This window comes from Podarcis erhardii (assembly GCF_964252035.2).
Source record: "Podarcis erhardii genome assembly, chromosome: 1".
NCBI lineage: Eukaryota > Metazoa > Chordata > Lepidosauria > Squamata > Lacertidae > Podarcis > Podarcis erhardii.
In genome coordinates this window covers 69746049-69759792 of record NC_138497.1, presented here as the reverse complement: position 1 = coordinate 69759792, position 13744 = coordinate 69746049, and the positions used below count along the sequence as shown (strand labels likewise).

Sequence of the window (13744 nt, the reverse complement as noted above, 5' to 3'; positions counted from 1 at the left end):
GCAAGGCTTTATCTAGGCCCTAATGAACTCTATTCAAATTAGTCCTACTTCAAGTACACTCACTGAATATAATGAACCTAAGTTAGCTATGTCCATTAACTTCACTGCATCTACTCTGAGTAGGACTAGCACTGAATATTACCCTAACATTTAAAAAAATCAAAGTATAAGTCATATTAACAACAAATAAGATAATCTTCACTAAAGAAGGGAAGGAAGACTTAAGAGCTTACTAGGTTTAAAACACTTGCTGTTAAAACATTAGGCACTTCTGCCAATTCCTAATACTTTGGACAAGGGTGGGGAAAATTAACATGATCACTTTTACAATCAACAAAAAAATCCCCAAACCCTTCACTGTTCACTATGATTACCCATTGAAGTTCATCAATTAGCAGTGAGAACCATTTCCAAGAAAATTATATCAGGATTACAACCTAACACTGGAGTTCAAAGTCAAAGATGTCAATGAATTCAGTAGTCTAATTTGCTGTCTAATTTCTGATTTTGGCAAGTCATTATAGATGGGGGAAACAACTTGAGCCATATTGTAATTGTCTAGATTGAACTTGATGGCTTCAAACAAGCCAGAAATATCTGTCATCTTCTGTAATGCAAAGTTCAGATATATTCTACAAGTCTTTAACCAGTATTTTAAACCTGCAAGTAACTTGAAGTATCTGCAAAACTTTAGCATAATCTCAAACAGCAGTGTTACAATTCACACATTTCCAGCAATCCCAGATGTGCAGCAGGTAAGGGTAGAGCTTGGCCAAAAGGGTATTTGCAGACATTGCCAATCATGCTGCCTGCAAAACCCCTTTCAAAGTGCAGGGCAAGACAGCATTTGACAGTTGCTTCTGTGAACATTTTCAGAAGCTCAACTCCAAGTCTTATCTTGCCCTGTTCTTTGAAGGAGGCTTCTGTAGACCCCTATGGGCAAAAATGTCACTAGACATCGTGACATTAGACAACTGACAGGTGTGCATCTCTAGCCACTGGCCACCTGCCAAACTCCTGCACAAGGTGGGGGCATTAACAACCTGGACCACAAGGCTAGAAAGGTTCCCCATCCCTCCTCTAAGTTGTCATTTTCCATAATGCCTCCATACAGAGTTCCTCCAGGATGCTGTTAGAAATGTAAAATGGTTGCTTGCAGCCATCTGCCACTAACAAAGTAATCTGAGGGCCCAAAAGAAGATAATCTGCTGAGTGCCACCCTTAAACCTGGATCCAGTCCTGGTACCAATACTCCTGAGAACAAGTAGTACAGGCTTCAGGGTTACAGATTCCATAAGACATTAAAGCAAAGCAATTGTGGTCAAAGAACACATTCCTTCTTGTTACAGTAAAGCATATTGCACCTGTAGAAAGGAGTCTAGCACCATCTATTTACCTCAGATCACCATCTTTTTATTTTATTTTACGGTTATAATGGTGATTTAACAATGGAAGTCTAGAAAAGCTTGAAAGCCAGATGCTACGTTGCGTGATCAGAAACTTTGGGTCGTCTGTGATCAGCAAAGGTATGAACACATTTATTCCTGAATGAAAGCAGCTCTGACTTGGTGAACCTGGGAAGTTTTTTGAAGTTATTTGATGTTGACTAGACAACTGATTCTCCCTGAACAAGAATGCAAAAGCCTTTTTTCAAAATTGTGTGCCATCAGAAAATTTTGTCTCAAAACAACATACTACAATTAGTGGTGATTTAAGGAAGCATTTGTCAATACTAAGCAAGCCACAAGGGGCCAGTAGACGTTACTGAAATGTAAATGTGGGACAAAATCCTGTTCATGTAAGCAGGCAGGCATGAGCATACACACATACTTGCATAAAGAAGGATTGCTTCTGAGGGTTAGAACAACAGGCCCTCAGCAACTTCCCACATTCTTCTGGACCATCTATAATGAAATACAGTTTCAACAAATGATCACAGAAGAGCTTATACTAGAACTCAAATATTAGCTATTCCAGTGTCTCATAGAAAGTCAGAAAACTCTTAACGTATCCTTCTGCAGGTGCTACGTGCAGAGAGATTATTGATGAGCATTTAAAAATATAAACGTGTACAACTGGCTCATAGACAAATGGTCACTTTTAAAGACCTATGACTTTTATAGAAAGCAATACAATGAGGAAATGAAACAATAAATGAAATCTTTTAAGATTTCAAGGCAATGGGCTTTGTTCCTGTCAGGGTCTGTGAGGCTGGCCTGCCTCATCTACCATGTTGAGTATGTAGGTAGCAATATCTTCTTCTGTAGGTGCATCTGATACCACCCAAGAATCATTGGCTGCAGTCACCTGCAGACGACATATAGGGCAATTCCTGTGGTGACCACTCCTGTGTAACAAGCCAGAAGAAAAAAGTCAGTATCACACAGTTTAAGAAGTATTAATAATACCCATTGCTACCTTTGCTTGTAAGTTAGAATGGAATATTACAGGCATGACTAGAGAAGATTTACTGCAGTATGTTAGAACTACCATAGAAGAGAAATATCCAAACAATCCTCAATACATGACTAGCATGCCTTTTCTTGAAATCCACCAAGGAACAGTACCCCTATAACTGATTATATTCTGTTGCTTTTATCATTGGGAATTTCCCCAAATAGTATCTTCTCCAATTATTAATCCAAAGCCAACCTTTCTGTAATTTAAAACCATTACTTCTTCTATAATCAGTGCTTAGGGTACACAAAGTCAATCTATACACCCTTAACTTCCTTTTTTCCTGTCCCCCCCCCCTTTTCCTCTTATGACCTCCCTTTGAAATCTTTCAATTCAAAGGGCAGCACTTTGGATTCTTCCCAATTTGTGAACATCCTGAAGCTGTTGTGTCAAAACTGAACAATGTTCTTGCAGGAGGTATTTAGCAGTGTCAGGTAGACTGGTAACATCCCCTTCCAGAGTCAAATAAAAAAAATCCCTGGTAAAACAACAGAGTGCTGTGGTATGAAAGAATAATGCTGTTTAATGTTCATCTTGGAAATCACTAATGCCCAAATGTTAACAGAGTTCCGTGAATGTTTTTATTAAAATCTTATTCCAATGGGGCCCTCTAGAGATTCCTGAGATTCCATTCAGTTTTCAAATGGAACTGGCAGCCCTGTTTATCTTTGGAATCTAGACAGACTAGAACATGAGACATTAGTTATTTTAAAAAGTCTCAAGATTTTAGGTTTTAAATCCTGAAACCAGATTACATAAACCATTTTGTCCCGTTGACTATTTGCTCAAGCCTAGTTTGGAATAGAGTCAAGCTGCATCTGCTTTGCACCACAGGTGGCTGCTACCCTAAGTGCAGAAGCTATCTTCCCGGCTGCAATTCTATTAAAGACATATCATTTCTTGGATACTTAGCTGTTTCCTACACAAAGCATCATTAGTTAAAGGTATATAGGTACAATGTGCTGTAATAATTTCAAAGGGTTGTATTCAATCTTAGTCATACTCAAAAGTATGAAATGAATGGACATGACTAACTTAATTTCAATGAGTCTATTCTGAGTAGAGTTTATACAGATACAAACCACAGTTCAAAATACCTTCAAGCCTTCATTTTTAAGGTTCTGAAGTAACTCCATACTTAAAACAGAGCAAAAGCTCCAGTTTGAAACAGTTTCTCCATTATCTGAACACTGTCAACATTGGGAGTCAAAACTGTGCAAAAGCACAAACTGACAATGCACACATTTCTGCTCTGCCCTTCCCTCATGCACTGGTCTGATTGTGGGGGCAGAGCTCCATCGTGTAATTAGGACTCACGCTGGCTTCAGCTAGTGCAACTGTTTAGTTGAATTCAGTCCTTTGTTTTAAATATATATATGCAGACTGATGCTGACATGAACAGCAATTTGATTTGAGATTACATTAGCAACTTGCCAGGCATTTGTCCTGATGGTTTTATATTTTAAGAGATTAAACAGGGAATGCCCATCAATGGAACACATTTTCTTTACAAAATCCAGTTTGCTTGTTGCTCCCACATAACACATCCCTTACCTCATGCTATCTACCAAAATCAATGGTTTCTATTCTTGTTGTTACAAGACAAAGCTAGTGATGTGTTATTTCAGTGCCTTTCAGCAAATTTATTCTAGGGAAAGTGGTCAAATTTCACAGGACCGCTTCACATAATAATGCAATCAGAGCCTGTGTCACAAACTTACCATTTATCAATGCATTTCTGACAAAAGCTGTGAGCACATGGCAAGATCAGATCAGCTCGTCCATCCATGCAGATGCAACATTCTTCCTCATCAGTCAGCTGTTTCACCCTACAATACAGATAAAACTATTATTCCCAATCATAGCAATTAGAAGTGGGATAAATTTATATTTTGGCATTGCTCAGCATGTTTCTTCTGTATAAACTTTTATTTTTGTTGTACATGTTTGTATTGCATAATATGGTGTCCAGCTCATGGGTGGCTATGCCACGTAATATCTACTGCATTACATTTAGGTTTTCTAGCCTATCTCAACTGGTCTGATCGAGCAATCTCCTGTTGCATACAAAACAGCTGCTCTCTATAAACAAATCCAATATAAAACCAATACATATAAAGCCACTAGCTTCCGGAGCACAATTATAGAGAAGAGAACTTTCTCAAAGGGAGGTATATCTCACGCTCCTCTTTAATGGCCTTCCATAAACTATCCAAATCAATCTTTGTAAACACAGCTTTTGGCTTCTAGATAGTTGTTTCACTGAAATAGTTTTATGTTTCTGCTTGTTTGGAATAATCTTCATTGCTGGTACATTGTTATTGCTTTTCTATAGTTGTTTTTAGTTTTAATGTTTTTATAACTGATGTTATATGGTTTTGTTATATGGTTTTGTTTTATGGTTATATGGTTTGATTTTGCAGTTAGTCGTGTTGCGCAAGGTACCAATGTTTTAAATAAATAATAAATCAGCATAATATATGCTGAGTGTTAAAAATCAGAGCATATCGCCCAGAAAGGGTGGACTCAATGCTTCTCCACATTTGTAAGTGGGCACAATTCATGTGGGCTAGCCACCTTTGATCTTTGTGCATTTCTGCATATATACATGCATAGCTATTGGTTCTACTTCATCTGAACACAGGAAAATGTGTTCTGTGTCTGGTTCCAGCAGCTTCCATGCAGAGCACTATCAGGCCTGTCTTTCTGGATAGGGGACAAAATGTTTGCAAGATGCAAGTTGGCCAAAGCACTCCCATTAAACAGTATTAGCACTAGTAGTTATATGCATCATTTAAATGCAGAGACAGATAAAATCATAATTCTCCCCACTAAGAATAAAGAGAATGTCTAGACAACTGTCAATGCTGGGGTTTGCTTCACTACTGGTATAGTTTTGTTGCTGCAGCTCTAAACACAAAATAAAGCTAACGTGTGCATGAAAACACAGGACAAACAGCATTATTATAGTATGCACACAAGATTATACTATGATATTCCTCTGACCAGAAGAAAACATTTTCCTACAGCAGTCAAGTTCTTGGCACCCTATTTTTGTTGCATGAGATCAAGAAATTCATTTTATGTCCTTGAATCTATTCCCACTTCTTGTGTACTCTGTATTTATTTTTCTATGATCACATGTCAACTGCTGTTTTCCATTTGAATATTTGATCTAAATATCAGGTATTTTTCATCCTCCAACACGAAACTCACAGCCACTAAAGTAAATCACTGCTGCAGAAATGTACACCTAGGGTTAGAATCAATATTATATTTTCATATTTTCCATTGTTGAGGAATTTTATTTATGTAGCAGTTCTCTTCTCAAAACAAGAATCCCTCTATATTGCTCCTAATTAAAAATGTTTTATTTACATTTTCCATAAGCACCACTAGACATTAAAACTACCTTGAACAGCTAGCCATCCCTCAGGACTAGCAAACACTCGTCACTTTGAATATCTAAAACAAAATAGGCACAGATTCCAGTAACTTGCTGTCCACTCATTAGAAAACAGGCTACCATTTATGAACCAGTTTCCCAAGTCTTCTGGGTTTAAGTTGAAGACCTACCTAAGAAGCAACTTTCACATGCCAAAAAACATAAACAGTCACAAAGAACAGTTCTGACTGTTGCTCAGATTTAAATAAATTTTCTTCAAGTTAGATTAAGAATGCAATGCGCAGCTCTATCCTTGCTACTACTAAAAGTTAAGGTGTAATCCTAGGGCACCCTGGAGAACGTAAGATGATGTGGCCTTCCCTCTCCACAAAGCTCAAGGATTAGTTCCTTGTTCTATACTGGTGGACAACTATGGCATTCAAAGAGACTGCTTTATTCTGAACACCATACAATGAACAAAAGAAACCACCCATATCACATCAAACAAACATAAGAGTTGAAGCAAGAGGAAGTAACAGAATACATGTCTCAAGGAATATGGATTGAAGAATGATTCCTAGGAACATAGAAAGCTGCCTTATCCTGACTCAGACCATTAGTTCATGACAGTGGTTCTCAAGAATTTCAGGAAGGGGTCCTCCCTGGGTTCTGGCTGGAGATGCTGGGGATTGAACCTGTGACTTGTTGCATTCAAGGCAAGCCCTCTAACACCAAGATACAACCCATCCCTTTTCCAGAATATTTCAGTAAACCTAAGATTCATGTGGGCCTATCACTATATGACACTGTTCACTGAAACCAGACCAGGGGTAGCCAGAATAGTGTCCACCACAGCATGCCAGCCCCAGTTAGCATGGACAACAGTCAGGGATGATGGGAGCTGAAGTTCAATAAGATCAGGAGGGTGCCACATTGGCCACCCCTATGTATAAAATAGGGAGGGGGGAAGTGTTTCAAAAAATAGAGTCATGGAGATAGCCAGATGTTGGAAAACCAGTGATAGGCTGAATATTGATTCTTGATATAACAGAGTATGGTCAATAGCACTGGCTGAGAAACTAACATGCCAGGTGAGAGCGGCAAAGGGCAAGCACAATCCATATTCCTTTTATAACATATGGCAAATGTTTATTGAATACATAAATTGTTCAGACTGTGGCAGGAATCCACTCAGCACTCATGGGAAAATGTGGTGTGATCTCTTAGAGTAATCAAATGAAACTTTAACACATAGCATAATAAAAGTATGTAATTTTATAAGGACAGGTTACTTATTGTTTACTGCTGTAACAATTGTTTTATCAAAATTTATTTTCTGTAACATGAAAATAAAATAAAAAAAGTATTGTTGGTTTTTTTTTTAAAAAAATAGAGTTTTCCCGTGTTCCTACTGTTGGCCACTGATTCAATGCCAGAGAGTTATTAAGGCCATAGGTGGCCTAATGCTTCCATTTTATTCAAGCCATTACATTTTGTTTCCAGACAAACACCTTAGATCATTGTAAGTCTGCAACCCAGTTTAAAGCACTGTTTCATACATACTTGAAAAGGAAAAGATTCTGTAATGCTATGTGAAGTAAAAAGTAATTCTGCTCTTTATAGGTAAGAAGCATAGACACACTTAGGGTTCCACTGCTGCCACTGTATTTGTAGTTGTACTCGTCTTTAACAGGAAATATAAGAACATTATGCAACCCGTTCAAGGTAGCATGTGTGCATTTGTTCAAGAGTTCACCTTCAGTAAAAGTGGAAACAGATCATATCCGGAGAAAGACTATGCTTCAAGCAATGTTTCAAAAAGGATAGCCAGTTTACATGGCAAATAGATTTGCTTCTGTTGCAAAACAGATGATTTTCATTATACAAGCTCTTTGCAGGAAGAACATGTCTCTATCTCAAGATTATATACAAAATTTGAAACAGGCTCCCAAGTGCTCATTCAATGCAGTATACCAACCTACCAATGTATTATTTGCATACAGCTCAAAACAGAAGTTTGTAACTGTAATAGTTAATTAGACTTACTGTCATCCAAGTTGAGATGAAAGACTTCCTAGCATAATCATTAAACTTTTATTCTATGCAAAATATTCATATATATATATATATATGAATGAGAGAGTGAGTTTGAATATGTATACATAATGAGCTGAAGAGATTTGTGTGCTCAACTTCAAACATAAATGGATCTCTTAGAATACTGAGATACCTTCCCATCAAAATGCTGGCCTGACAAGATGCAACAGATGACAGATCCTCGGCAGCTCCTTCTGAGGCAATGTTCTGCGAAAGAACACTTGCTGCTTGACTCGTGACATCTTTATAAAGCTGCATGAACTGATATAAGTTCATGATTCTTGATGCTTCGACAACACCACTTGTCTTGTTTATCTAAACATACAGAAAGCAGTCTTACCATTTTTGCTTCAACACCTCACTATCTATGCTCAGCATTCTTTGTTTATAAACATACACACTCCAACTAGGACATAAACAGAGAGTTCAAAGATGGTACAAAGATCAGAGATTTCTCACACTGTGGGTGGCTTAAGAATGCTCACAATGACCCTGTCATTTGAAAGGCCATCCATATAGTTTCCCTTTTAGTGACTTGGGTGAATGACTGTAAAGGTTGCATTAAACAACACAACACCGAGACTTTAAAAGTAGTTACGTATGGGACCAAAGTCCAACCAAAATATATTGAGTTCTCAATATATTTTGAGATGAATCAGAGAATTAACAACTTTCACATACTTACAGAGATGTGACTTCCAGGGGTGGGGTGGGGAGAATCTGGATACCTTTTTTCTTAACCCTCCCCGCCCCACCACCGTAGTTTTTTTTGTTTTTGAAATGTTTTATTTAGGGGCTGGCGAGACCTGGGGCCACTGCCCCTCTGGCCCTCCCCATGTGACGCCACTGCCACTTCCTCCTTCCCTCTCAGCTCAGGATTTTGCTGCCTTTTGAGATAGTAAGATTCACACTGTTCATACTGGTTTTGCTGTTTCTGTTCCTTTCCTATGGTGGTTTTATGGGCTCCTTCCCCTTTCCTTAGTCTTTCAACTGTTTCCTCTTCTGTAGAGGAGCTGTCCAGTGTGCTGGACTCTTCCAATCCTGCTACTTGTCCTCTTGATCTGATTCCATCTTGTCTTCTGACTACTATGTCTCTTTCTTCTGGCTCATTCACTCTAATATACAAACATGCTACAGCTTCTCCTATTCTTAAAAAAAATAATCGACTGATTCTTCTCTTTCTAGTTATTGTCCCATCTCTTTGGTGCCTTTTGCTTCTAAACTCTTGGAGTGTTGTCGTCTATTCTTTCTGTCTGGGTTTTCTTTATTTTAGTTTGGCCCTTGATTTTATTCTCTACTCTACTGAGATGACTTATGAAGCATACTAATGACATTCTTGTTGCCAAATCAAAGGGTTTACGTTCCATCTTTATTCTTCTTGATTTTTTTGTGGCCTTTGACATGATTGTACTCTTTTACTGGGTTCCCTTAATGACCTTGGATTTTGTGATGCTGCTCTACTGATTTTATTGTATTGTTTATATTGTTTTAGATCGTATGAGTCCCACCCCCAGTAAAATTTCCTATCTTAAATGTGTTCAGAGCCATGTACATAGATGGTGCTATATAAGCAAATGTTAATAATAATAATAATAATAATAATAATAATAATAATAAATAATTCAGGTATTTGGCCAAGGAATGTAATAAGGGATTCTGCCAAGCATATCCCTCCCGCAAACAAGGCCTTTGCACAACACAGCCTCTGATGTCTATTGCTTCTTATCTACTTAAGATTTCTCCATCTTCCGCAGCATGTGAAAGAAACTGATCTGTTTGGAAACACTCACATCAAATCAAGAAATACATAGACATGTGAAAGGGTAGAAACTTGTAGCAGCTATGGCAAACTTTCAGTTTTTAGAAATCCATGATAAATAGGATGACAAATATGAAGAAACAGAAACTGACAGGGAAGTCTTAGAAAAAGAGACAGATTAAAATTCATGTACTGTTCATTTGAATTTTGTTCCCCCTCACCTCTTTTTATGTTTGCCTGACACTACTGAGGACTCGAGAAGACATAATAATTTTCTGAATATGTAATAATTTGTTTTACTATAATGATGGTTTCTGGGTTTGTTTGTTTTTTGCCACCTCCTCCTAAGCTGGCAGAACCAAAGAGATACTAGATTCCTTGCAGTTCAGCAGTTTGTAACTCCATTTGTAACAAAAACTTAAAAAATAAATTCAATTTGCAATTATTGACTGAAAAAACAGTGCTTTTAATATACCCAGCATTCTATGGAAACCAAGTTATACACGACACATTTTATGTTCCTAAAGTAACAAAGTAACTTTTGATATGTAAAGAACACTTTAAAAAATAAGTATTGAAAAAGAAATAAATTCAATTTTCAAAAAATATCTGTTCCACCCCCACCAAAGATATAGGAGAAATGCCACCCCCACCCCCCGGCATCAACATTTACAGAAATTTTACCATTCTACAAACTTACCTTAGTACACACTACTCGAACAGCTACCTTCCAGAGAGCAGTGGAGTCTGAACCTGGCTGTACTTCAAATAACAGGTGCTTGTCCTGGCCAGAACCCAACTTGGCAGTTCTGAAATTATTTAACATCCATTTATTTCACAGTATGAAATAAATTTGTAAAGCACAATTTAATCTAGATTAGAAATGAGAACAGCCACTATTCTACACTTTAATCTAGAGATCCAATTCTAGTACATACACAAGAAACAGACATCCTTGAGGATGTACAACTACCATCTATATTTTAATACACAATAAAATGACGATGTAGCTTTCATAAATCTTCCTCAGCTTGGGATTCCTAAGATAACACATTACCTATGTCTCCTATCTTTCATCCTCATCTGTGCCCCTACAGAGGGCATATATTTTAATGCAATTAAAGAATATGAATATATGGAGCTACCTTACAGATTATTGGTCCATCTAACCCAGTACTGTAAACTGTGATGGCAGCTGCATATATAGTACCTTGCCAAAGAAATTAGTTCTTCTTCCCCCTACACATATGCTGACTAAAATACTTTATGAACATACACTTCATAAGGTGGGTTGTAGCCAACACTAACTTATACCACTACATTATTGTTAGATACCACAATGCTTTCCCTCTCTGCAACATACTAAAATGGCTATCCATGTGGAATTTTATAAACATGCACATTTCAACGTTAATGTAACTGCTAGACTATATTTTACTCATCTACAATCAAAGAGACAGAACTATCTAGCACTGAATAGAACATCTGATGTATATCTTTCATTAGGTTTCCCACCACCACCAGAAACAGCTAACACATTCATTTTGGAATACAGGCAACTTCCCATTTGTGCAGGGGTTGCATTTTGGGTCATTGCACATGCCGGTCATTCCACAGCCAAAAATGGCACATGTGTGGGTGGTCAGGCATGTTCCAAATATGCGCAAACAAGGAGTTGCCTGTAGTGTTAAGGAGGATGTTCTTTCAAATACTGAGTCATCTTAAATGCAAAAGAATAAACTGAAAAAGCCTTACGTGTCATTCATTTCAGCTACCCTCCCCAAAAATTCTTCATATGTCAAGAAACCACTTTCTCGAACCAGGGATACATGTTTGACTACTTTTTCTGGCAGCTTATTAATAGCAGAGTGTGTCTGGCTTGAGAGCTGCTGGCCCATGATGACGTTCTTTAGCTCAGCATCCAAGAAGAAAGGCAGATCCACTTATTTGGAGAGTTTCTGATAAAGAAATTTAAAAACATTGTACTTTATTAGTATGAAATAATCAACATTGGATGAAATACTCAAGATTGGGCTTTTCTTTTACTTTTAATAAATTGCTAACAGCTATGCACCAAGATCTGTACAGATACCAAGACCAAAATTGCACAACCACAAGCACTATTGTAACAAGAAGGCAAATTTACTTAGTCCCCTGTGAATATACTTACTATGTGAACAGAAACTGTAATATACAAAATGCAATTACAGTCAACCACAATGCATCTGCTATATTAAAACCTTGTAGACCAAAATGCAGCACCTGCTCATGAATTGCTTGGCTATTCATGTTAAACCATCCAGAAAATAACAGGGTACAACAAGTTTTAATAAACTGTTAATCGGAAGAGCATCTAAAAAGTTGAAAATGGAACACACTTCCTAAATTATACATGTGGTTTAGAAACTACTACAATTTAAGCTGCAATTTGCCATGTTCGTTTTAAATATATGTATTTTAAGTAAGGACTTACTAACATATACTTTAAGGACTGAGAAATAGTAGTTTAGCTTACAAATTCTTTTAATCACTGCCAAATAGTAAAGACCAAATGCTTTAATTTCCTAAAACAGATACGCAGGGATACAACAGACTCCTAGGAATACAAGGCAAAATCATAATGAGAATGCCAGATGTAAGAACTGCAAGACCACGGCACACTCTGTAAAAGTCTTATTTACTTTGCAGTTCATTTTTGCAAACTTCTAGAAGTTATATATAGAATAACTGAGATTCATGAGCAACCAAATATCACATGCTCATAATAAATCCAAGGCAAAACTTTTTTTACCTAACAAAAGTAAAAGGATATCACATCCTATGTACCTATATTTTTACACAAAAACAAACAAGCAGAAAGAAGCTCCTTAAAACAAATGTTTCAACCATTCGCTAACCAGTAATTCAAGAAAAAGGCAATCCTCTCCTCACTATTGCACCACAGTGAGCATGTAAAGAAAAGCATGTTTGATATATCTATTGTCAAACTGATCTTTTGTTAAAAACAAGTAATTACAACACTCTTTTGGGTGGCTGAACAGTTATACCAACCCCAGCCTCCTCCTACGTTGACATCACAGGAGAATCCAGCACTTCAAAATAATATGGGACACAAGTGTTTTTGTAAACCGCTTTGAGGTTGTTTGTGTGTCTGTGCGCTTTTTTTTTTTTACACAACAAAGCGGTATACATATATATATATATATGACGAAACAGATAAACAAGTGGCTCAAAGTCCTTTCGAGGTTGGAACGTGCTTGGGTTTTCTGACCCTCGCTTTAGCACAAGAGGTACCGCGAACGGGTATCTGTTGTTGTCAGCCACTTAGGCCCCACAAAGCAGGGCAACAGCTTTACTTTCCAAACTCGGTTTTGAAACAGAGCGTGCTCGTGAGAAAGAGGAGGAGAATCGGAAGACCCGGCCCCAAATCAACAAGAAACCGCACAGAGCGGCAGGGCAGCCGGACCCCTCGCGGGGCTGGGCACCTGCCAGGCTGCGCTCTGGGCTCGCGAGCGAAAGGCAGCCCCGCCGCGCGCCCCTTCTCCTCTCCGAGGTCCCAGAGCTCACGGGGCCGCGCCCGGCAGCGCCACACCCACCCGGAGACCCTTGAGGAGAACCGTCGCCACGACGCCGTCTCCTCCCTCCCCGCTCGCGGCCCGAGGCGCCCAAACGCCGCCGGAGGGAAGCGGAGACGGGCGCTCCCGGGCCTCCCGACGCCCGAGGGCGGGGTTTCCTCAGTTCCCGAGCCCGCGAAACGAGGCTTCTGGGCAGGGGCGGCGGGTGGGAAGGGCGGCTCGGGGCGCTGTATCCGCAGCCAAGAAACGGAGGGAGCTCGAGCCTCACCCGCAGCGCCTCGGCATCCTGCTGCTGGTCGCGGGCACCGCCTCCCTCCGGGCGCAGAGGAGGCCTCGCTCCTCTTCTTCTTCTTCTTCTTCTTCTTCGCGGTTACAACTAGGCGAGCGACGCGAAAGCTCGACATATGGGCCAAACCGGCTCCCGTCGCGTTCGGCTTACGTATCCTCGCGCTCCCCTCGCCCGCTCCCCCG

At 39.0% G+C, this 13744-nt stretch overlaps 1 protein-coding gene across 2 annotated transcripts; it reads right to left on the bottom strand.

Annotated features, from left to right (window-relative positions):
• Positions 1-2080: 2080 nt before the first annotated feature.
• Positions 2081-13705, bottom strand: RNF141 (ring finger protein 141). 2 transcript variants are annotated; one of them, XM_081842281.1, is made up of 6 exons: positions 13542-13705; positions 11454-11656; positions 10399-10507; positions 8073-8254; positions 4179-4286; positions 2081-2347 (listed from the first exon to the last, which is right to left on the bottom strand). In XM_081842281.1, exons 2-6 carry the CDS (start codon positions 11594-11596, stop codon positions 2197-2199), a joined length of 693 nt encoding a protein of 230 aa, XP_081698407.1. In that variant the 5' UTR covers positions 11597-11656; positions 13542-13705; the 3' UTR covers positions 2081-2196. The 2 variants fall into 2 exon arrangements, with proteins under 2 accessions (XP_081698407.1, XP_081698408.1); XM_081842282.1 differs by lacking the exon at positions 13542-13705 and adding an exon at positions 13295-13425.
• Positions 13706-13744: the final 39 nt, after the last annotated feature.